Source organism: Panulirus ornatus, chromosome 33 (genome assembly GCF_036320965.1).
Source record: "Panulirus ornatus isolate Po-2019 chromosome 33, ASM3632096v1, whole genome shotgun sequence".
NCBI classification, from domain to species: domain Eukaryota; kingdom Metazoa; phylum Arthropoda; class Malacostraca; order Decapoda; family Palinuridae; genus Panulirus; species Panulirus ornatus.
Genome location: NC_092256.1, coordinates 5,856,111 through 5,882,066, shown reverse-complemented (window position 1 = coordinate 5,882,066; position 25,956 = coordinate 5,856,111). Strand labels below are relative to the sequence as shown.

The window sequence follows — 25,956 nt, the reverse complement described above, 5'->3', positions numbered from 1 at the left end:
ACAGACAAAAAAGACCACATTTATTCACACTCAGTCTTTAACTGTCATTTGTAATGTACCAAAATCATAACTCCCTATCCACATACAGGCCAAACAGACCTTCCCATAGTTTACCCCAGACATTTCACATGCCCTGGTTTCCTGCATTTTGTATTGATTAGGGCCTCAGTTGTCCATGCCATCTTAACAAAAGAATATAAATTGAGGTAAACTAACTGAGTCTACCTCAAGAGGTAAAATTCTCAAACATATCCAGTTTATCTTTCAGACTTTGTTATAACTCACAAAATAGAATTTATCCTTCTCTCAATTTGGACATTTTTTCTGAGTTTCCCTACTGAGAGTATATCAGACAGCTAACCACTCTATGTCTAGATTTGTCCCAGTAGTGAGTACCTGTTACTACAATTCATCAGCATACTTCTGGAGATCAGTCATTGATAACAAATTATTGAAATCAGTTTCTGAATTCTCAATTTTATCTTAGATATTTCCTTGCACACACTAGCACATCTTAGTAATCATTTACTGATGACCTTTCCCTTATCAAGATTAAAACCAAGCCTCCACAAAAGCCAAAACTTATCCTTTAAATTCTGCAATAGGTTAAGAGAGCTCTGCCTTTTTACCCCTATGGCTATACCAAAAAACAGTCCATCCCCCATACATTTTCAAAGACAATATACAGCTAAGATTAACTATGGGTACAGGCATATGATGTTGTTAGGGTGAAATCATCTTACATTTGGTCCCTGAGATTAGTGTTTTTAATGATGTGTGCCTCAGGCTGTCTTGAAGAGCTGTTCTTTCTTTACTCATCATTGCTGCCACTTCATTTATGGAATTTCAATTCTGAGCACTATATCTCTTCCACCTTTGCTTTAAGATGGTTGGCTTTTACTATTCTAAGGAGGAAAAACCCAAATTCTTGCCTGCAAGCTAGAAAATGTGAGTACAAATGAGATTTCTATGCTCACTGGATGCTCAGGACACATGATCAAGTGGCTGCTTTCTGTAACACATCATCAATGCCTCGCCTCATTCTGGCGATCAAGGCCATCCAAAATATGGACCTAGAATACTTCAGGAACTTTGTCAGTTAAATGCCCAGATGTCTGCAGAAAGTAGCCAATGCTAAAGTACTAAAATGTAAGCGTGACATCAACTTTGAAAACGAGGAGGTGGACAAAGTTTTTTGCAGACACAGTATTAATGCAGTCTTTCATCCTGCACTTAAGCAACTTTCCCTTGAGGTTATAAAGCATTAAATATCTTTCATTACTTATGAATTTACCTTATACTGTGTCCTTAAAAGAAATCTTAGAATTGTACACAGCCAAAAATACATTGGAACTGAGGAAGAGATATCATGCATGGAAATGGAAAGAAGAGAGGAGAAAATTCTATACTCTGCTCTCATGATTTAGGATGTAGGGTCTTCACTTTAAGTTTGGAGCACTCATTCCATTTGTGATGCATGGTAATCAACCTATTCATTTTTCCTTGCTAAAGAATGTCAGAAAACCCAGACATGATTATGCTACTGAGCATGCTATCACACATGGGAACTTATTTGATTTTGGAGTTTGAACAGTTATACTTAAGGGTATGTCCCTCCATTAATCCTCATTCTTCCTGTATTCTGATTTTCAGAATATCCTGTCTTGTGAGCTCAAAGGTCTAAATTGGAGGTCAGATTTGGTGAAGAGCACAGTGGGGATGGTAGTATAGTACATGTATGATGTCATACCAGCTGCTTTTCATAAGGGAAATGTGCCCTGGCAGTTCTCTCGGGATAGTTCTTAAAGGGGATCGGATGATATAATATCTTTATTGCATCAGAGCAAGTTTTCTTTTTAGTGAGTTACTATCCCTCCCCTATTCGTAACTCCATGTCCCATTATAAGTCCATAACAAAAACAGCATAAACATTGTTGAAATAAAACCTTCACTGATCCAGTTCTGATAAGAACCTCATCCCTTTTTCCTTTAGCTATACTTTCATGTGGACTACAAAACATCGACAGGAAAAATGTCTATCCAACTGCTGATTTCTGCCAGTCACGTGTACCTTCACAAAGCTGGGTGGCCGATTACTTAGTTTTGCTGATGCACTGTACTTATCTAATATTTTTCCAGCATGGGTCAACCAGAGAGCAAGGGAAATCAGAGACAGCCCTACACGCTATTGAAATAACAGGAAAAATATCACTAACAACTTACACTTAATCCCATTATCTGTCCAAAAGGATTGGAATAATTGGCATGGATCACTGCTTGCCAGTCTCATCTAATGCTTGAAGCAAAAATTCATATGTAGTGAACCCATCCAGTCCAATCATTTCCTGCTCTGTACTTCTTTCAGCAAGAGCCCTCAGCTTGTGTCTTTGTTTTGTGACCTTTCTTTCAGTGTACTTCTTTAGTTGCACCTTATCTTTAACAAATATAGTTGCATCTTCTCTTCTACAACTTGAGTATCCTTTTATTAATGACTCCTTTTGTGTTTGGGGAGTGAAATTTTGGGTTAATACCTTCAATTAAGCTGCTTCATATGCAAAGAACCCATGCACTCTATGTTTGCTTATGAGCAATGATTCTCTTATTCCTGCAAGTTTCCTCCTGCTTGCATGTTTTAGCATATCTATCAAAGTTAAATCATTATTCAATATGTTTTAACAATGGGAGTCATATTCACAGTAAATTTCTTTTGTTTTGTAGGTATTTGCCAAATGATTTCGGATGTTAACATTAGATGCACTGTAACACCTTCATCTACTGTCAGGTAAATTCACCTAACTGCAGTGAAACAATCATCCATTCCTATTCCTTGCTTCAGCCATACTAATATTCCCATATGGTCCAATTGCTTGGATACATATCCTCAAGTCTTAGCTCATGAATTAATAATTTAGAATTCTGTTTAGAATGATTTGGAGAAATTTAACTTGGGCCATGCATTACAGATCCCTTGTGAAAGGATGACACAATGTATCACTGTGTTCCATTTTTTCCTCCTTCAGATCGTTTCATTGCCGGGCATATAATGTTCTATATCATTCCTATACCTATTGGTTTATACATCAAACTATTTCATTACAAAGCATTTCCCCTTCAATCAATTCCTTTGAAGATCATTCCCTGCGATATGGCCTCCAAGTTTGAATCGTTTCCTTCCTTTGTGATTTATCACACATCATTTCCCTGATTAGCAATGCTTATTTCAGACTGTTCCCCTATCAAACAGTTTCTCTTTTTCACAACAGCTTCTTGTTTTGAATTGTTCCATCTCTGCTTTAATTTGTGTGCTTTCAGCCACTGGGGAGGGGTGTGCTTTGAATGGATTAATTTCCTACTATGATTTCTTGCCTTGGAAGTTACCTTCATCTCATCCTATTATTATTTTGCATAGGTCCCTTCTTGTTCACATTCCCCACTCCATTTGGCTTTATCTTTGCTTTGGCATACAGGAAGGGCCATTATTCTTGCCTTTGTTTATCTTATCTTAGTATCCAGTTCTCTAACAACAGATCCAACGACAGCATCATATGAATGGTAATGACTACTGAAAAGTGTGCAATGGAGATCTGCTACAGGGTTCTTAAAAATGACAACTTGCATGATATGACTCATGGTTTGTGTATTACAGGAGATATCGATGATCCATCCAACTGTGATGTTTACCACTCTTAGACAGTAGATTTATCTCCCTAACCTCACATATACAGAAAACCATTGTGTACACTTTGAACATGAAGCAGCAGACCACAAAGTTTAAGGACCATTCTGCTTGGATAAAGTCTTGGCCATATTTGACTTGACAGTATGGAAGCCTGTTAAATGAATGAGAATTCCTCTGTTTTAATAATTTTTTAACTCAAAAGATAACTTTGTTGTCTACATTGAAATATTTACTGCATTATCAGGTTTTCTTGCTTCTTTCATGAATCAAGTAAATCAGCAGCTGGTGAATTATCTAGAGGGTCCTCCTATTTACAAGGAGGGGGAGAGAGAGTCTTACCCATATCCTATATCCAGTTCTTGTTTCCCTTAGCTAGGCAGATGGACATCCAAATCATCAAGGATTATTGCATATACAGTATCTTCCTTCCTAGTAGCATAAGCTTAAACCTGGAACAGCCAAAGTTAATGAAGCTTTGCCCACATCAGATTACCCAGAGAATGAGATTCTCTCTATTCTGCATAAGAGGCTCCACTGCCAATTGTAAAAATCTCTATTGTTCCTCTACAATTACATGGCCCCTCTTCTAAGTTGCACCTCTGAGAGGTATGGAGAACTGAAGCATTAAGGTCCTTTTTGAGAACAGCTGATTCCCCTTTCTGCACTTCTGCTTAAGAAGTAACAAACAAGCCTACAGCAAAAACTCAAATCTGACAGCTTTCTGCAAGAATCTTACTCTACCAAGACCTTTGTAATTTCATGCCCAGCACAGTGAAGCCAGTCTGCCCCTCTTTGTAAGGATGAGATAGAGTTTTCTCTTCATTTTTTACATAGCAAATGAATTGAACAGATGTTTAGGGCACTCCTTTCTCCAAACTGTCCAGAGTCTCAGGGTTTTTTCACTATTTCAGCTAATCCTCTTTGAAAAATCCTCAATAAAAGTAACTTTTTGTAAATCAAGACAAACCATATCTTCCAATAGGCTTGACCAGAAGTTACCTGGTGAGAAAAGTGTTTAAATGGTGTCTCATGGTCTTGAACTTTCTCATATCCACTCAAGCAAGCCTCCAATATATTCCCCACTGTATACATCATTGAAACAATACATATGAGTGTCAGTGAACTAGCAGCAGTGCTATTGCATTTATACATCCCAAAGTAAAAGAGAATTCATCAAAGAAAAGGATAGTCATAGAATTGTTGACTCAAAATGCTTGCTATTTTATATAAGTTCAGGATGATCACTACTCAGAAATCAAGACAGGTTCTTGAAACATATTCCTGGACAGCAAGATCTTAATTGCAGGATGGATACTGATATATCCCTATCTCCTGTAGTTTCAGAAAAGACTTAGGCTTAAAGCTGGAAAGGAAGACTTGGCATTCCACAGCTGTTTCTCTTGGCTTAGGCTTTGCACCACAGTTTTCCACTTGGGTGATAAAAACCATTATTTCATCCCTTTCTCGTGAGGGTGAATATTACAACTTCTTGATCATGGCTTCATCAGATGATGAATACAAAGCACAGGAAAACATAGTGCACTCATTCATCCAGCTACATGTTATTCTAATGAATCAGGGGAATGTCTCGTTCCAGAATGCAGGTTCAAGTAGCCAATATTTACAAGAAATATGTCCTAGTGTCAAGCTGGTCTGGCCATGTATAATATTCTCTCCCAGGAGGCTTGTTCATTCAATATTCTTAAAATAACAATGGGAAACTGAACTCTGCAATTTATAGGATCCCTTTTACAAAAGTACACCTAAGCATATTACCCTCTTCATAAACAGATCCTCCTCAGCCTCTAAAAGGGACCTTTTGTGCAGAGCACAAGGGCTGCTAGCACAATAATTCCTGTGGCAGTTGTCTCAGGTTAATATAAAATGCACCCTACAAATTGATGTGGCATGTTTTATCACATATCAGAGGGTCATGGACATGCAGGACTTTGTGACTCAGGAATTCTTCCCCTTCATTTAGGAACATGTCATATCAAAATTATTCCTGATATCAGGCTATTTCCCTGAGAAAGAGAGAAAGAGAGAGAGAGAGAGAGCATCTGTCATGTCATGTTCAACACAACGGCAATTCTGTGCATTTTCAACCTGGGACCTTGTTAGTCTATTCTTTTAGACACTATGAAGGGGAAACTTTTGTAAGCTTGAGACCTTTGTCTTTCATTGTTATCCAAGTACCATAAGGGTGTTTGCATCAAGTGGGCAGACACTCTTTCTAAGTCTGCTTCCATACCTTTGAAAGAAACCACACGACAGAGCACCTTCAGGTGGATGCTTATTCCGAATGTTTTATCTCTTTGCTCTACACTTGTCCCAAGCAGGTACCCTCTCTGTCAATGGGAACCAGTGAACCAACTTTTTCCTTTTTCCTCCATAGAACTTACAATTTCTAAAGCAGCTAATTGTTTTGGGGATTCATTGATCCTTTTGGCACCTTTTGACCACAATAGGCCTGGAAGTCAATCCTCAGTGTTATATATCTAGAATTTCTCCTCTTTGGATCCCACCACCAGTTTGGAAACTTTCTTTCGAAGGTCTCATTCAATGAACGAGATCCTCCATAGATTGCCAATATCAGCCAATTTGAAAAGCCTTCTAGGATTCTGTAGAGAAGACCCAGAAGTCACCTTTTCAGAGAGCAGGTGTCGCATCTCATTGCTTCTATTCCATAACCTGGACTATGCTACTAACACCTTAGCCTCAAACAAACATACACGTTAGGAGCCCTTTTCAACTGGGTATGAAACTGATAGTTGTAATCCTACATCTAACAAACAGCCACATTCCTATTTTTCCCCTCCAATAACCCTAAGGTTCTACAATCCAACACAGACTTATCCAGTTTTCCTTCTGAAACCATACACCATAAGGAATTCTTCCTACAGAGGAGCCCAGGAAACAACTCTGTTCTTTTCTTTCTGACGTTCCTTTCCTTCTTCACTTTCTTATATTTCATGTAGTATTGTTTAATGTTTTGCAGGATTGAATGCATTGAGTTTATTCATCACATCCCAATTTCAGATCATGAGATAATCCCTGCACGTTTATAAGAGATGATGTCAAGTAGTGGTTTGTACAAGGTGAGCCTGTGCTTGGAGAAAGATTTTTTCTTTTCATACTTGATCACTGTTTCCTGCATTAGCCAGGTAAGGCTATCATGTGTAATGTAATGAAACCACAGCTTCCTATTCACATCCAGTTTCCACAGACCTTTGAATAGCTTACTCAGGACACTTCACATGCCCTGGTTCAGTCCATTGACAGCACATCGACTCCAGCATACCACATCATTCCACTTCACTCTATGCCACGTATGGCTTTCACCCTCCTGCATGCTCAAGCCCCGATTGCTCAAAATCTTTCTCTCCATCTTTCTATCTCCAATATGGTCTCCCCATATATAGCCTCTTTTTCAACCTTTTTTCACTCATACCCTCTATATGTTCAAACCATTTCAGTACATCCTCTTTAGTATTGTCAGCCTCACTCTTTTTACTACCAAACAACCCTTTCATTACTCGCTTGATCAAACTAACTCACACCACATATTGTTCCCAGACACTTCATTTGCAACACAACCAACCTCCTCCATACAGATAGACTTATCTATACCTGATGCCTCACATCCACATACTATTGTTGGAAATACTGCTCCTTCAAACATGTCCATTTTTGCCCTTCCAGATAAGGTTCTCACTTTTCACACATTCTTCAGTGCTCCCAAAACCTTTGCCCCTTCTCCCACCCTATGACTTAAATTGTTCCATTCGCTGCCATGTCCTGTCCTAGAAATCTAAAACACTTCACTTCCTCCAATTTTTTTTTTCTTGGAGAAACATTGTGAGATAAAACAAAAGTTATTAAAGGGATTTTACTTATCAAGCTCAAAGAAAGTGCAACTCTCTTATTTTTCTTGCTCTCTGGCCTCCACTGTAAGAAAAACCTTTTCACAAGTTTCCACTTTGTGTTTTATACACAACTGTCAGTTTGTGATCCAGCTTAGCCTACATAAACAACCAGAAACTATAGTCAAAGCTGAGTAATCTCATTTTTGAATAAAAACATATGAACCTGCACCTACAGTATATCAGAAGGTAGATATCCTTACTTAAAAAAAATATCATCATGAAACAGCAAAAATTCATAATTTTTAATCATTAAGCTGGATCTTATAAAGAATTTTGTTAGGATAAGAGTAAAAAAAATATCTATAACAACTTATATTCTATGTTAATACATGATTTTTCAAAATCAAATGAATACTGATATAAACATCAGTTGTTCATCTACATGTACAACATTGCTTTATCAAAGTAATACAGGAGCAGTGCAAATAAGCTGAGCTGTACTTTACTCTCATAAAATCCCACTATCAAAGACCTGTACAAACATACTAGTGGTTATTACTAGTCATAAGACCAAGATGTTGCATTTCATTATCTTGAACCCACAAATAACAAAGAATATTAAAAAAACACTTTGTGAAGTTAGTCTGACTCTAGCTTGTCAAAGTGTTTATGATTTAGTTTTTCCCTCTACACTATGGGTCATAACATTATCACATTCATCACAGGAAATATATCACATTTCAGAACTATGTTTCTTACATGAAGAGAACATTCACTGAGCTTCCTAATAACAGGTTTTCACACATCACACACCATAGAAAACACGTTCATTCAGCTTATCAATGACTGAAGTCCTGATTTTGGGTTCATCTGTGCTTGCCTTCAACCTTGCCAAATGGGATGTCTTGGCCTTTGGCTTGTCACTATCTAATTCCATTTTATCCTTGTCATATGCAGTTCTCCTAATTTCAGGGGAAGAGTTATACTCTTTTTTGGCGTCATCACCAGAGAACTCTGGATGCAGTTCACACACTTCACTGACAGAACGCAAAAGTACCCCCTTTCTCCGACAAAAAGATGTTGGTCGAGGCTCTTTAGCTGCTGAGTCAGATTCAGTCGCTGCTTTCCACATGTGAAGGGACAGATCTCTTGAATGTAGAGGCTTTGAGCTATATTTTGTCACTTCACATAGGGGAACTTTAGAAGTGGTCATAAGCTCTTCATCATCTGCTCCCTCAAAAATCTTTTCAAGGATATCTACATCTTCATCTCCTCTGTTTTCCTTAAACTCCTTAACTTTCGGTGTCTTGTTTCCCTTGTTAAGAAAACTAAAGCCTGAGGTCAAAGAAGGTGAATCATTGTGGGTCTTAGAAAGCCCTGTAAGGGAACCTTTCTTTACCCTGTCTGAACTCTGTTTTGAAGTAAAAGAAGTTGATAACTTTGCACTTTGATTTCCCCTTGAACTGTTATGAGCTGTTAGTCTGTTAGATGAAGCAACTTTGTTAGTAGGTGCTGTTAGTCTGGTCGAGGATGCGATTTGTTTGTCTTGCTTTGCTAACCTGTTGGTGAGGTAGAGACGACCATTTTTAAAAGCTGAGGTGAGGGATCGGTCCCGGTTGACGAGGGTGCACCGCCGCCCACTTTGCCAGCCTGAAAGATCCATAGAAAAAGTTTTTGGTTGATCCTATTTTTCTGAAATGATCTCACAGACTTTGGCATACCACTTGGATTCCATACAATCAATGTCTGATGTCAATACTTTTGCCTCATATTCACAATATTCTTAACAACTTTTGGCATATAACTTTGAATCCCTTGAAATGATTATCTTGATGCCATTACTTTTACTTATATTCCAATATCCTTAATACAGTTACTTTTCTTATAAAATGACTAAAAAGATACTTTCTCATAATCAGTAAGTAAAGTTAGTACGATTGTATACTATAAAAGAAGTAAAGCTATCATAACATCATTATAATTTCTAAATGAAAACTTCCTAAGAAACAGATCCAAATCAGCCTTTAAACAAAAGGGGAAAATAAAGTGAAAATTAAGAAAGAGACATTGTTTGCCATTTTCCATGTTAGAAAGGTGGTGTTAGAAACAGATGAAGAAAGGCCATATTTGCTCACATCCATTCTCTAGTCATCACGTGTAAGACACCATAATCATAGTCCCATATTCTCATACAGACAACATACACTTTTCCATGGTTTCCCCCAATTGCTTTATATGACCTGGTTCAGTCCAAAGACAGCATGTCAACAACATCACTCCAATTCACTCTACCTCATTCATATCTTTCACCTTCCTGCATATTCAGGCCCTAATCTTTCAAAATCTTAATTTCATCCTTCTAACTTCAACTTAGTCTCTCCCTTTCTCCCTGTTTCCTCCACCTCTGACACATATATCCTCTTTGTCAACCTCATCTACTCATTCTCTTAATATATCCAGACCATTTTAGTACACTCTTCAACTCTCTCAACTACACTCCTCTAATTACTACACTCTCTTACTGTTTTCTTACTTACTCAATCAAACCACCTCACACCACATATTGTCCTCAAACATTTTAATTTCCAACACATCCACTCTCCTCTTCTCATCCTCATCTACAGTCCATGCCTCACATTCATACAACATTGATGAGATGACTATACCTCCAAACACAGCCATTTTGTCCTTCCAGATAACAACCTCTTTTTTCAAACATCCCTCTGTGCTCTAAGAACCTTCGCCTCCTCATCCACTCTATGACTCACTTTCACTTCTGTGGTTTCATTCACTGAGGAGAGATGACAAATGGAAAGAAAATCAAGAATTGGTAATATTTTTGGAAGGGGGCTAAAAAGCCAGGACAACACACCTGGAAGGGGTGACTCAGTGGCAGGTAGACTGAAGAGCTCTAAGAAGGATGTCAAGTCTGGTGAGGAATTACCATTCTCATTTCGACTCTGAAATGACAAATATCTTAGAAGCCATTTCTTAGAAATGAAGGACAGATGAAAAGATTTACCTATGGTTCATTGCCCACAATTTGTTCTACCTTTCATTACAACACTTCAGATAATTTTTTCTTCAAGTAATTTAATCATATTAATCTTATAAATATTCCCTTATCATCACCCACATCAAGAACGTCATCACTAATTGACATACCTTATCCCCTCGTCGCTCAAGGTCTGCATCAGTTGGCAAGGTGTCCCACAATCGAGATGTGCTGTCATACTTCAACCTGATTCTTGGGTAGCGGAAGAATATATAATCCATCACAAAGAACTTGATGCCTAAGTAGATGCCAATGAGGGTAAATAGCTGGGCAGCTGGCAGTAAAACTGATGCCAGTAACACCAACCATAGGAAGAAGTACAGACGTCGGGTGGCTTCATGCTCCCACAACAGTAAACTAAAGCAAGGAGACCATGGTTATCAGCATTGGTAGTTACAGTAAAAAGAGATACACAGACAGGTTTATTTTACAGTAAAAGAAAGTATTTCAATGTATATAGCTTATTGCACAATTCAAATTTTTGTATAAGAAAATGTTGAAACAATGGGCCACAATTACTAAGAGAGGTAGAGATTAGGTACTTGAAATATACACATGTAATAAGTGATACAGATTGATACATCTGCCATAAACACCATCAACTTCCAAAACAGTATGAGATGAGAAAGGGTACTATATTCTTCTATTCATGGCATAATGGATCATACACAAACCTCACAAACCACAACCCGGGACAATATATGAGTTTACATGAGAAAGACAGGCAACAGGAGGCCTAATTGGCCTATAAATGGGTTGTCTGGTAAAAAAAAGAATTTAACTTGACAGGAAATTGTAATTCTGCTCAGCAGTTTTTTAAGCTGTCGCTGACTCCCTACTACTACACATTAGCCTTCTAGTGTCCCCGTTATCGCTGTCATTTATACAGTTTATTTCTTGTGCTTTTCTCAGAGTACACCTGAATTTATAAAATATTTATCTAAACAACTTTTGGAAGTATTTGTAGTCTTAGCATTCACTACATCTGATGGTAACTTATTTCAGTGTTCAACACACATGAAAAAAATTGTAAATCATAATCTATGATGAGGCTTTCATGTGTCAGGTGTTATTTGTGGAGCAAATCCTTTTACTTGTTATCGTGGGGATGTTGTACATCTGGAAGCATGGTACAATCCTAGAAAGCAGATGACAGGGAATGCTGCCTTGCTTACCCCATAGTATTCACAGTGGAGGGATTCAACTTTTGCTTGCTGTCCTTGTGTTTAGTGATACTTTCATTATTTCTGTTTTGAGTGATAGTTTACCTCTATCAATAGCTAACCTGCACTGAAGCAGGAAAATATGTTGATAAGTGAGTTTTCAAGATGTACTTGCTGGGCCAATTTCACCACCAAGACACTTTTTTTCTTCTACAACATCTCTCACAAAAAATCTGGATCTGGTTGACCTAGGAAGACCAATAAGGCAACTGATAACCTGATGAAACATAAGGAATATAAAAAAGGTGTCAGGATGGTGAACTTAGCCCTACCAGTACATTCTGAAATATCACTTAGAAACACATATTCTTGCTTTCGTGCAGCAGTATGGGCAGTTTCTTTCTAAGGCAACTTCTTAGGACCCATGGTTAATAATTATTGGTGGAGAAAAAATATCATTCAGGACATGATTAGTAAAAATATCACTAAACACATGGACAGCAAGCAAAAGTTGCATCCTTCCACTTTCAGTACTTTACCAAAGTCTCTGTACTCTTTTACAATTACTAAGGCTCTTCTGCACATATACTTGTGTAACTTTACTAAAGATTTCTGCATCATCCACAAAGATATTCAGGTGTGATTCAGGTCTCTTTGGTACATGTACAAACTTGCTCCTTCATTTACCATCTAGCCCTTTACCTCCCTTCTTTCTTTTGTATTCTTTTCTTTCTCTCTCTCTCTCTCTCTCTCTCTCTCTCTCTCTCTCTCTCTCTCTCTCTCTCTCTCTCTTTCCTGTTTGCCTTAGAATCTTCCCAACAGAATCTAAATGAAAACAAAAATTTAAGTTTTGTTTACCTAGTCACCTTTCAGAGCACTCGCTCACTTAAAATTTAATAGTCTCTGAAAAAGAAAAATCTGAAGAACAACATTTTAAATAAGGCTTACAAGTATCAGGTCTTATGTATGGAAAATATCTTATTATTTGCTTATGGTAGGGATGTTGTATGTCTGTCAGCACAGTACAATCTTTGAAGGCAGATGACATGATTTGCAGCCACATTTACCCCTTAGCGTTGCGAGTGTTGGGATTCAACTTTTGCTTGCTGTCCTTGTTTACTGATATCTTCATTATGGTGTATTTCCATTTTGAATTATAATTATCCTCTACTAGTAATAAAACGTGGGTCCTAAAAATTTGTCCCAAGAAGAAAAGGCCCTCATTCTTGTCTGAAAGCAGAAAATATGCCTATACGGGAGATTTCAAGATGTACAAACTGGACCAATTTCTCCATCTGGATATTCTATGTCAGGTGCAGCATGATGCAAGTTTAGAAGGCAGATGACATGATTTGCTACATCATTTACCCCATAGTACTGAGAATGGAGGGATTCAACTTGTGCTCACTGTCTTTGCGTTTAGTGATATTCTTATTACAGTGCATTTCTGATTTGACTAATAATTTTCCTCAACTAGTTACTGACCATGGGTCCTCAAAAATTGTCCTAATTTTGCTATCTGGACACTTTCTCTTCCTTCTGATGTTATCTCTCCCCAGAAATCTGCTTGTGGGAAACCAGTAACCTGACAACTTGATGAAGTGTAGGGTGGTGATAAACCCATTTCTGTCAGGTTATGGTAAACTGACCTAACTTTTATAAAAAAAAAAAAAAGACAAGATAGAAAAGAGTGTAAATAATGAACTTGGTCCTCCCAGGACGCTTTGAAATCTTGCTTTTAGACACATTTTTTTTGCTTCTTAGCAAGAATGTGGGCCTCTTCTTTTGAGGACAACTTCTTAGGACCTAGGGTTAGTCACTGGTAGAGGCAAAATATGACCCAAGACAGAAATAGCAAAAATAACACCAAAACACAAGGATAGTAGGCAAAAGTGTGGTTTCAGAAGTGGTAGAGGATGTGTGGATCAGGTGTTTGCTTTGAAGAATGTATGTGAGAAATACTTAGAAAAGCAAATGGATTTGTATGTAGCATTTATGGATCTGGAGAAGGCATATGATAGAGTTGATAGAGATGCTCTGTGGAAGGTATTAAGAATATATGGTGTGGGAGGAAAGTTGTTAGAAGCAGTGAAAAGTTTTTATCGAGGATGTAAGGCATGTGTACGTGTAGGAAGAGAGAAAAGTGATTGGTTCTCAGTGAATGTAGGTTTGCGGCAGGGGTGTGTGATGTCTCCATGGTTGTTTAATTTGTTTATGGATGGGGTTGTTAGGGAGGTAAATGCAAGAGTTTTGGAAAGAGGGGCAAGTATGAAGTCTGTTGGGGATGAGAGAGCTTGGGAAGTGAGTCAGTTGTTGTTCGCTGATGATACAGCGCTGGTGGCTGATTCATGTGAGAAACTGCAGAAGCTGGTGACTGAGTTTGGTAAAGTGTGTGGAAGAAGAAAGTTAAGAGTAAATGTGAATAAGAGCAAGGTTATTAGGTACAGTAGGGTTGAGGGTCAAGTCAATTGGGAGGTGAGTTTGAATGGTGAAAAACTGGAGGAAGTGAAGTGTTTTAGATATCTGGGAGTGGATCTGGCAGCGGATGGAACCATGGAAGCGGAAGTGGATCATAGGGTGGGGGAGGGGGCGAAAATTCTGGGGGCCTTGAAGAATGTGTGGAATTCGAGAACATTATCTCGGAAAGCAAAAATGGGTATGTTTGAAGGAATAGTGGTTCCAACAATGTTGTATGGTTGCGAGGCGTGGGCTATGGATAGAGTTGTGCGCAGGAGGATGGAGGTGCTGGAAATGAGATGTTTGAGGACAATGTGTGGTGTGAGGTGGTTTGATCGAGTGAGTAACGTAAGGGTAAGAGAGATGTGTGGAAATAAAAAGAGCGTGGTTGAGAGAGCAGAAGAAGGTGTTTTGAAGTGGTTTGGACACATGGAGAGAATGAGTGAGGAAAGATTGACCAAGAGGATATATGTGTCGGAGGTGGAGGGAACGAGGAGAAGAGGGAGACCAAATTGGAGGTGGAAAGATGGAGTGAAAAAGATTTTGTGTGATCGGGGCCTGAACATGCAGGAGGGTGAAAGAAGGGCAAGGAATAGAGTGAATTGGAGCGATGTGGTATACCGGGGTTGACGTGCTGTCAGTGGATTGAATCAAGGCATGTGAAGCGTCTGGGGTAAACCATGGAAAGCTGTGTAGGTATGTATATTTGCGTGTGTGGACGTATGTATATACATGTGTATGGGGCGGGGTTGGGCCATTTCTTTCGTCTGTTTCCTTGCGCTACCTTGCAAACGCGGGAGACAGCGACAAAGTATAATAAAAAAATAATAAAATATATAGTAGGCAAAAGCAGCATCCTTCTATTCCCAGGACCATGGGGTAACTGAGGGAGCATATATCAACTACCTTCTAGGACTGTACCATGAAAACCTTACTTTATGTGGTAACTTTTACATTTTTTGTTGTGAACATTGTAATCATGTGAAATACCACAGCGCAATCAGTTTATTTAGGGTTAGATTTCAGCTGGTTTTGAAAACTTCTGGAAACTTATTTCTAACCATTTACTTCCATTTATCTATCTATGCCTTTATCATGTCTACATTAATTTTCATACTTCTTCCATACCTGTCTAATTCTGCAACTGTATACTCCTTTCTTTGTCCCACTCTCTTTCCTTTTTTCATATCCTCTATTGTCCCCTTTCTTCCTAATTTTCTTTCTACCCTCCCCCATCTTCTTAACCTTCTGCTTTCCCTGCCCACCCCCCTTCACTCTTACTATTCCAACCATTCCATTTGCCTCTTTCCCTTTCCTTCTGCCTCTCTTTCCCCACCATTCCACATCATCTCCCCCTCCCTCTCAATTGGCAAAAAGCTACTGCTAGGAGAGGCCCAATTTGAATACCAACTGTGCCAGTCTGAATAAATGGGTATTTGATTAGTTCAAACCTAATTATTCTGACTACTATCTGGGAGTATGGAGTTGTGGTATCAAGGAAGACATGCTGCTTTACAGTTTTTGAGTAATTTCTTTTTATTTCTATACCATACGCATTTTGTTTTTGTAGTATAACATCCTTATCTTTAATCATGAAGTGTTTATCACAGGAATTAAGGTGCATCTTTCAAGAGGCACTCCCCTTAATCCCTAATTCCCCACAGGCCTTTTATCTTGCCAACCACAGTTCTATTTAACATGTGCTCTTTCATGAATGCAACTCCAGTAGCTGCCATGTAACCTCTATTCTTTCACCACAATCCTTAAGTCAGGGGTTGGTGAGAGCAAGAGTTGTGGGAGTCTGTGATAGAGTGTAATAAAGTAAATTCTAGACTGATGTGAGTAAAACTGAAAGTGGTTGGAGAGATATGGGTGATTATTGGTGCTTATGCACCCGGTCATGAGAAGAAAGATCATGAGAGGCAAGTGTTTTATGGAGCAGCTGAGTGAGTGTGTCAGCAGCTTCGATGCACGGGACTAGGTATCAATGATGAGTGATTTAAATGTGAAGGTGAATAATGTGACAGTTGAGGGTATAACTGGTGTACATAGGGTATTCAGCATTATGAATGGATATGGTGAAGAGCTTGTGGATTTATGTGCTGAAAAAAGACTAGTGATTGGGAATACCTGATTTAAGTATGTGAGTAGGAGAGATGGTCAAAAGGTATTATTATATTATGTGGTGGGTGGGTGGAGGAGGGGGCGAAAATTCTGGGAGCCTTGAAGAATGTGGGCAAGTCGAGAACATTATCTCGGAAAGCAAAAATGGGTATGTTTGAAGGAATAGTGGTTCCAACAATGTTGTATGGTTGCGAGGCGTGGGCTATGGATAGAGTTGTGCGCAGGAGGATTGATGTGCTGGAAATGAGATGTTTGAGGACAATGTGTGGTGTGAGGTGGTTTGATCGAGTAAGTAACGTAAGGGTAAGAGAGATGTGTGGAAATAAAAAGAGCGTGGTTGAGAGAGCAGAAGAGGGTGTTTTGAAATGGTTTGGGCACATGGAGAGAATGAGTGAGGAAAGATTGACCAAGAGGATATATGTGTCGGAGGTGGAGGGAACGAGGAGAAGAGGGAGACCAAATTGGAGGTGGAAAGATGGAGTGAAAAAGATTTTGTGTGATTGGGGCCTGAACATGCAGGAGGGTGAAAGGAGGGCAAGGAATAGAGTGAATTGGAACGATGTGGTATACTGGGGTTGACATGCTGTCAGTGGATTGAATCAAGGCATGTGAAGCGTCTGGGGTAAACCATGGAAAGCTGTGTAGGTATGTATATTTGCGTGTGTGGACGTATGTATATACATGTGTATGGGGGTGGGTTGGGCCATTTCTTTCGTCTGTTTCCTTGCGCTACCTCGCAAATGCGGGAGACAGCGACAAAGCAAAAAAAAAAAAAAAAAAAAAAAATATGTGTTAATTGATAGGCATGTAAAAGAAAGTCTTTTGGATGTTAATGTGCTAAGAGGGGCAGCTGGTGGGATGTCTGATCACTATCTTCTGGAGGTGAAGGTGAATATTTGTAGAGGTTTTCAAAAAAGAAGAGAAAATGTTAGGGAGAAGAGAGCGATGAGACTGATGAGATTGAGTTTAAGAAGGAGCCTTGTGTGAAGAAGTGCCAGGAAAGGTTGAGTGTAGAATTGCAAAAGGTGAGAGCAAATGACATGGGGGGAGTGAGTGCAGAATGGGATGCATTTAGGGAAAGCAGTGATGGCTTGTGCAAAAAATGCATGTGGCATGAGAAAGGTGGGAGGTGGGCAGACTGAAAAGGGTAGTGAGCGGTGGGATGAAGACGTAAAGTTGATAGTGATGGAGAAAAGAGAGGCATATGGAAGAAGTGCAAATGATTGGGAGATGTATAAAAGAACGTGGTAGGAGGTCAAGAGGAAGGTGCAAGGGTTGAAAAAGAGGGCAAATGATAGCTGAGGTGAAAGAGTATCATTAAACACTAGGGAGGATAAAAAGTTGTTTTGGAAGGAGATAAATAATGTGCGTAAGACAAGAGAACAAATGGGAACATTGGTGAATGGGACAATGGGGAAAGTGATAACAGGTAGTGATGAAATGAGTATTTGGAAGGTTAGTTAAATGTGTTTGATGACAGAGTGGCAGATATTGGGTGTTTTGGTCGGGATGGTGTGCAAAGTGAGGGGGTCATGGAGAACAGTTTAGTTAAGAGTGAAGAGTTAGTGAAAGCTTTGCAGCAAGTGAAATCCAGCGAGGCAGTGGCTTGGATGGTATTGCAGTTTAATTTACTAAGAAAAGGGGTGATTGTGTTGTTGATTGGTTGGTAGGGATATTCAGTTTATGTATGGATCATGGTGAAGTGCATGAGGATTGGCAGAATGCATGCATAGTGCCATTATACAAAGACAAAGGGGATAAAGGTGAGTGTTCAAACTACAGAAACATAAGCTTGTTGAATATTACTGGGAAAATGTATGGGAAGGTATTGCCTGATAGGGTGAAGGCATGTACAGAGCATCAAATTGGGGAGGAGCAATGTGGTTTCAGAAGTGAAAGGGGATGTGTGGATCAGGTGTTTGCTTTGAAGAATGTGTGTGAGAAATAGTTAGAAAAACAGATGGATTTGTATGTAGCATTTATGGATCTGGAGATGGCATATGATAAGGGTGATAAAAATGCTTTGTGGAAGGTCTTCAGAGTATAAGGTGTGCGAGGTAAGTTGCTAGGAGTGGTGAGAAGTTTTTATCAAGGATGTAAATATATGTGAACGAGTAAGAAGAGAGGAGAGTGATTGGTTCCTAGTGAAGTTGGGTCTGCAGCAGGGGTCTGTGATGTCCCCATGGATGTCTAATTTGTTTGTGGATGGGGTGGTTAGGAAGGTAAATGCAAGAGTTTTGGAGAGGGGCGAGTATGCAGTCTGTTGGGGATGAGAGGGCCTGGGAAAAGTGTAGTTGTTGTTCTTCGATGATGCAGCACTGGTGGCTGATTTGAGTGAGAGACGGCAGAAAATGGTGACGGAATTTGGAAAAATGTGTGAATAAAGCATGGTTATTAGGTTCAGCAGGATTGAAGGACAAGTTAGTTGGGATGTAAGTTTGAATGGAGAAAGATTGGAGGAAGTAAGGTGTTATAGGTACCTGAGAGTGGACCTAGCAGTGAATGGAACCATGGAAGTGGAAGCAAGTCACAGGGTGAGGGAGAGGCTAAAGGTTCTGGGAGCGATGAAGAGTGTGGAAAGCGAGAATGTTATCTCGAAGAGCAAATATGGGTATGTTTTTAAGGAATGATAGTTTCAACAATATCATATAGTTGCGAGGCATGGGCCATAAATAGGGTTGCACTTATGAGGGTGGATGTGTTGGAAATGAAATGTTTGAGGATATGTAGTGTGAGGTGGTTTGATCAAGTGAGTAACAAAAGGGTAAGAGAGATGTGTGGAAATAAAATGAGTGTGGTTGATAGAGCAGAAGAGGGTGTGTTGAAATGGTCAGGAGAAATGGAGAGAATGAATGAGGAAAGGTTGACAAAGAAGATATATGTGTCAGAGGTGGAGGGAACAAGGAGAAGCGGGATACCAAATTGGAGGTGGAAGGATGGAGTGAAAAAGATTTTGAGCGATCGGGGCTTGAAAACACAGGAGGGTGAGAGGCGTGCAAGGAATAGAGTGAATTGGAACGATGTGGTATACCGGGATCGATATGCTGTCAGTGGAAAGAACCAGGGCATATGAAATGTCTGGTGTAAACCAGGGAAAGTTCTATAGGGCCTGAATGTGGCTTCAGTGCATTACACATGACAGCTAGAGATTGAGTGTGAACTAATGTGTCCTTTTTCATCTGCTTTCCTGACGAGACTTCACTGAAGCAGGGGGCAGCGATTCTGCTTTCTGTAGAGCAGGGTAGTGCCAAGAATGGATGAAGGCAAGCAAGTATGAATATGTACATATTACTGCTTCACTAAATACATCCCATTCCTCATCCACTCCTCTCACGTCATTTGCTCTCTCACCATGTATAGATGTGTATATGGGTTAGTTGGGCCATTCCTCATTGGTTTCCTTGTGCTGCCTTGCCAAAGTGGGAGATGGTGATAAGAATAGTAATATATATGTGGTGGGCTAGAAATCTTCCCCTCCTCGTATTTTAACTTTCTAAAAGGGGAAACAAGAAAGAGTCATGCAGGGGGTGCTCACCCTCCTCGAAGGCTCAGATTGGGGTGTCTAAATGTGTGTAGATGTAACCAAGATGAGAAAAAAGGAGAGATAGGTGATATGTTTCACGAAAGGAACTTGGATGTACTGGCTGTGGGTGAAATGAAGCTGAAGGGTAAAGGGTAAGAGTGGTTTGGAAATGTCTTAGGAGCAAAGTCAGGGGTTGGTGAGAGGACAAGAGCAAGGGAAGGAGTAGCACTACTCCTGAAACAAGAGTGGTGGGATTATGTGACAGAATGTAAGAAAGTAAAGTAGATTGATATGGGTAAAACTGAAAGTGGATGGAGAGAGATGGGTGATTATTGGTGTATATGCACCTGGCCATGAGAAGAAAGATCATGAGAGGCAAGTGTTTTGGGAGCAGCTAAGTTAGTATGTTAGTAGTTTTGATGCATGAGACTGGCTTACAGTGATGGGAGATTTTAATGCAAAGGTGAGTAATGTGGCAGTTGAGGGAATAATTGGTGTACATGGGGTGTTCAGTGTTGTAAATGGAAATGGTAAAGAGCTTGTAGATTTGTGCGCCGAAAAAGGACTGGTGATTGGGAATACCTGGTTCAAAAGAGAGATATACATAAGTATATGTAAGTAGGAGAGATGGCCAGAGAGCGTTATTGGATTACGTGTTAATTGATAGGCGCGTGAAAGAGAGACTTTTGGATGTTAATGTGCTGAGAGGTGCAACTGGAGGGATGTCTGATCATTATCTTGTGGAGGTGAAGGTGGAGATTTGTGGAGCTTTTCAGAAAAGAAGAGAGAATGTTGGGGTAAAGAGAGTAGTGACAGTAAGTGAGCTTGGGATGGAGACTTGTAGAGGAAGTACCAGGAGAGACTGAGCGCAGAATGGAAAAACGTGAGAACAAAGGACATAAGGGGAGTGGAGGAGGAATGGGATGTATTTAGGGAAGTAGTGATGGCTTGCACAAAAGATGCTTGTGGCATGAGAAGCGTGGGAGATGGGCAGATTAGAAAGGGTTGTGAGTTATGGGACGAAGAAGTCCGGTTATTAGTGAGAGAGAAGAGAGAGGCTTTCGGACGATTTTTGCAGGGAAATAATGCAAGTGAGTGGGATATGTATAAAAGAAAGAGGCAGGAGGTCAAGAGAAAGGTACAAGAAGTGAAAAAGAGTGCAAATGAGAGTTGGGGTAAGAGAGTATCATTGAATTTTAGGAAGATGTTTTGGAAGGAGGTAAATGAAGTGCGTAAGACAAGGGAACAAATGGGAACTTCAGTGAAGGGGGCTAATGGAGAGGTGATAACAAGTAGTGGTGATGTGAGGAGATGGAGTGAGTATTTTGAAGGTTTGTTGAATGTGTTTGATGATAGAGTGGCAGATATAGGGTGTTTTGGTCAAGGTGGTGTGCAAAGTGAGAGGGTTAGGGAGAATGATTGGGTAAACAGAGAAGAGGTAGTAAAACCTTTGTGGAAGATGAAAGCCGGCAAGGCAGCGGGTTTGGATGGCGTTGCAGTGGAATTTATTAAAAAAGGGGGTGACTGTGCTATTGACTGGTTGGTAAGGTTATTTAATGTATGTATGACTCATGGTTGTTGTTCGCTGATGATACAGCGCTGGTGGCTGATTCATGTGAGAAACTGCAGAAGCTGGTGACTGAGTTTGGTAAAGTGTGTGGAAGAAGAAAGTTAAGAGTAAATGTGAATAAGAGCAAGGTTATTAGGTACAGTAGGGTTGAGGGTCAAGTCAATTGGGAGGTGAGTTTGAACGGAGAAAAACTGGAGGAAGTGAAGTGTTTTAGATATCTGGGAGTGGATCTGGCAGCGGATGGAACCATGGAAGCGGAAGTGGATCATAGGGTGGGGGAGGGGGCGAAAATTCTGGGGGCCTTGAAGAATGTGTGGAAGTCGAGAACATTATCTCGGAAAGCAAAAATGGGTATGTTTGAAGGAATAGTGGTTCCAACAATGTTGTATGGTTGCGAGGCGTGGGCTATGGATAGAGTTGTGCGCAGGAGGATGGATGTGCTGGAAATGAGATGTTTGAGGACAATGTGTGGTGTGAGGTGGTTTGATCGAGTGAGTAACGTAAGGGTAAGAGAGATGTGTGGAAATAAAAAGAGCGTGGTTGAGAGAGCAGAAGAGGGTGTTTTGAAGTGGTTTGGGCACATGGAGAGGATGAGTGAGGAAAGATTGACCAAGAGGATATATGTGTCGGAGGTGGAGGGAGCAAGGAGAAGAGGGAGACCAAATTGGAGGTGGAAAGATGGAGTGAAAAAGATTTTGTGTGATCGGGGCCTGAACATGCAGGAGGGTGAAAGGAGGGCAAGGAATAGAGTGAATTGGAGCGATGTGGTATACCGGGGTTGACGTGCTGTCAGTGGATTGAATCAAGGCATGTGAAGCGTCTGGGGTAAACCATGGAAAGCTGTGTAGGTATGTATATTTGCGTGTGTGGACGTATGTATATACATGTGTATTGGGCCATTTCTTTCGTCTGTTTCCTTGCGCTACCTCGCAAACGCGGGAGACAGCGACAAAGTATAAAAAAAAAAAAAAAGACTCATGGTGAGGTGCCTGAGGATTGGCGGAATGCTTGCATAGTGCCACTGTACAAAGGCAAAGGGGATAGAGGTGAGTGCTCAAATTACAGGGGTATAAGTTTGTTGAGTATTCCTGGGAAATTATATGGGAGGGTATTGATTGAGAGGGTGAAGGCATGTACAGAGCATCAGATCGGGGAAGAGCAATGTGGTTTCAGAAGTGGTAGAGGATGTGTGGATCAGGTGTTTGCTTTGAAAAAATGTATGTGAGAAATACTTAGAAAAGCAAATGGATTTGTATGAAGCATTTATGGATCTGGAGAAGGCATACAATAGAGTTGATAGAGATCTCTGTGGAAGGAATTAAGAATATATGGTGTGGGAGGCAAGTTGTTAGAAACAGTGAAAAGTTTTTATCGAGGATGCAAGGCATGTGTACGAGTAGGAAGAGAAGAAAGTAAGTGGTTCTCAGTGAATGTCGGTTTGCAGCAGGGATGCATGATGTCTCCATGGTTGTTTAATTTGTTTATGGATGGGGTTGTTAGGGAGGTGAATGCAAGAGTTTTGAAAAGAGGGGCAAGTATGCAGTCTGTTGTGGATGAGAGAGCTTGGGAAGTGAGTCAGTTGTTGTTGGCTGATGATACAACGCTGGTGGCTGATCCGTGTGAGAAACTGCAGAAACTGGTGACTGAGTTTCGTAAAGTGTGTAAAAAAAGAAATCTGAGAGTAAATGTGAATAAGAGCAAGGTTATTAGGTACAGTAGGGTTGAGGGACAAGTCAATTGGGAGGTACGTTTGAATGGAGAAAAAGGGGAGGAAGTGAAGTGTTTTAGATATCTGGGAGTGGATTTGGCAGCGGATGGAAGGAATAGTGGTTCCCACGATGTTATATGGTTGCGAGGCGTGGGCTAAAGATAGAGTTGTGCGGAGGAGGATGGATGTGTTGAAAATGAGATGTTTGAGGACAATATGTGGTGTGAGGTGGTTTGATCAATCTTTCCTTACTCATTCTCTCCATGTGACCAAACCATTTCAAAACACCCTCTTCTGCTCTCTGAACCACACTTTTTTTATTATCACACATCTCTCTTATCCTTTCATTACCTACTCGATGAAACCACCTCACACAACATATTGTCCTCAAACATCTCATTTTCAACACATCCATCCTCCTCCGAACAACTCTATCTTTAGCCCATGCCTCGCTACCGTATAACATTGTTGGAACTACTATTCCTACAAACATACCCATTTTTGCTTTCCGAGATAATGTTCACGCCTTCCACACTTTTTTCAACGCTCCCAGAATTTTCGCACCCTCCCCCACCCTGTGACTCACTTCCACTTACATGGTTCCATCCGCTGCCAAATCCACTCCCAGATATCTAAAACACTTTACTTCCTCCAGTTTTTCTCTATTCAAACTTACCTCCCAGTTGACTTGTCCCTCAACCCTACTGTACCTAATAACCTTGCTCTTATTCACATTTACTCTCAACTTACTTCTTTTACACACTTTACCAAAGTCAGTCACCAGCTTCTGTAGTTTCTCACCTGAATCAACCACCAGCGCTGTATCATCAGCGAACAACAACTGACTCACTTCCCAAGCTCTCTCATCCACAACAGAATGCATACTTGCCCCTCTTTCCAAAACTCTTGCATTCACCTCCCTAACAACCCCATCCATAAACAAATTAAACAACCATGGAGACATCATGCACCCTTGCCGCAAACCGACATGCACTGAGGACCAATCATTTTCCTCTCTTCCTACTCGTACACATGACTTACATCCTCGATAAAAATTTTTCACTGCTTCTAGCGACTTGCCCCCTACACCATATACTGTTAATACCTTCCACAGAGCATCTCTATCAACTCTATCATACGTCTTCTCCAGATCCATAGATGCTACATACAAATCCATTTGTTTTTCTAAGTATTTCCCACATACATTATGCAAAGCAAACACCTGATCCACACATCCTCTACCACTTCTGAAACCACACTGATCTTCCCCAATCTGATGTTCTGTGCATGCCTTCACCCTCTCAGTCAATACCCTCCCATATAATTTCCCAGGAATACTCAACAAACTTATACCTCTGTAATTTGAGCACTCATCTTTACCCCGTTTACCTTTGTACAATGGTAATATGCAAGCATTCCGCCAATCCTCAGGCACCTCAACATGAGTCATACATACATTGAATATCCTTATCAACCAGTGAACAACACAATTACCACCTTTTCTAATAGATTCCACTGCAATACCACCTATATCCGCTGCCTTGCCGGCTTTCATCTTCAGCAAAGGTTTTACTACCTCTTCTCTGTTTACCAAATCATTCTCCCTAACCCTCTCACTTCGCACACCACCTCGACCAAAACACCCTATATCTGCCTCTCTATCGTCAAACACATTCAACAAACCTTCAAAATACTCACTCCATCTCCTTCTCATATCACCACTACTTGTTATCACCTCCCCATTAGCCACCTTCACCGATGTTCCCATTTGTTCTCTTGTCTTACGCACTTTATTTACCTCCTTCTAAAACATCTTTTTATCCTCCCTAAAGATTAATGACACTCTCTCACCCCAACTTTCATTTGCCCTCTTTTCACCTCTTGCACCTTTCTATTGACCTCCTGCCTCTTTCTTTTATAAATCTCCCAGTCATTTGCACTATTTCTCTGCAAAACTCGTCCAAGTGCCTCTCTCTCCTCTTTCACTAATGATCTTACTTTTTCATCCAACCACTCACTACCCTTTGTAATCGGCCCACCTCCCACGGTTCTCATGCCACAAGCATCTTTTGCACAAGCCATCACTGCTTCCCTAAATATATCCCATTCCCCTTACGTCCTTTGCTCTCACCTTTTTCCATTCTGCACTCAGTCTCTCCTGGTACTTCCTCGCATAAGTCTCCTTTCCAAGCTCACTTACTCTAACCACTCTCTTCACCCCAACATTCTCTCTTCTTTTCTGAAAACTTCTACAAATCTTCACCGCCTCCACAAGACAATGATGAGACATCCCTCCAGTTGCACCTCTCAGCACATTAACATCCAAAAGTCTCTCTTTCGCGCGCCTATCAATTAACACGTAATCCAATAACGCTCTCTGGCCATCTCTCCTACTTACATACGTATACTTATGTATATCTCTCTTTTTAAACCAGGTATTCCCAATCACCAGTCCTTTTTTAGCACATAAATCTAGAAGCTCTTCACCATTTTCATTTACAACACTAAACACCCCATGTACACTAATTCTTCCCTCAACTGCCACATTACTCACCTTTGCATTCAAATCACCCATCAATATAACTCGGTCTCGTGCATCAAAACTACTAACACACTCACTCAGCTGTTCCCAAAACACTTGCCTCTCATGATCTTTCTTCTCATTCCAAGGTGCATATGCCCCAATAATCACCCATCTCCCTCCATCCATCAATCTTGAGTTTACTTTCTCACATTCTATCACATACTCTCACCATTCCTGTTTCAGGAGTAGTGCTACTCCTTCCCTTGCTCTCGTCCTCTCACCAACCC

At 40.3% G+C, this 25,956-nt stretch overlaps 1 protein-coding gene across 5 annotated transcripts in view; it reads right to left on the bottom strand.

Annotated features, from left to right (window-relative positions):
* Positions 1-25,956, bottom strand: part of LOC139759418 (uncharacterized) — an 853,213-nt gene that overhangs the window by 89,815 nt on the left and 737,442 nt on the right. For 4 of the 5 annotated variants that reach the window (XM_071681509.1, XM_071681512.1, XM_071681510.1 and 1 more), the window contains 3 exons: positions 10,711-10,957; positions 10,418-10,505; positions 7,905-9,195 (listed from right to left, as the gene is read on the bottom strand). In XM_071681509.1, the coding sequence (XP_071537610.1) occupies positions 8,351-9,195; positions 10,418-10,505; positions 10,711-10,957 (1,180 nt within the window). In that variant the 3' untranslated portion in view covers positions 7,905-8,350. Of the gene's footprint in view, positions 1-7,904; positions 9,196-10,417; positions 10,506-10,710; positions 10,958-25,956 lie in introns of those variants that run through there. The other variant, XM_071681513.1, reaches the window with a different exon arrangement.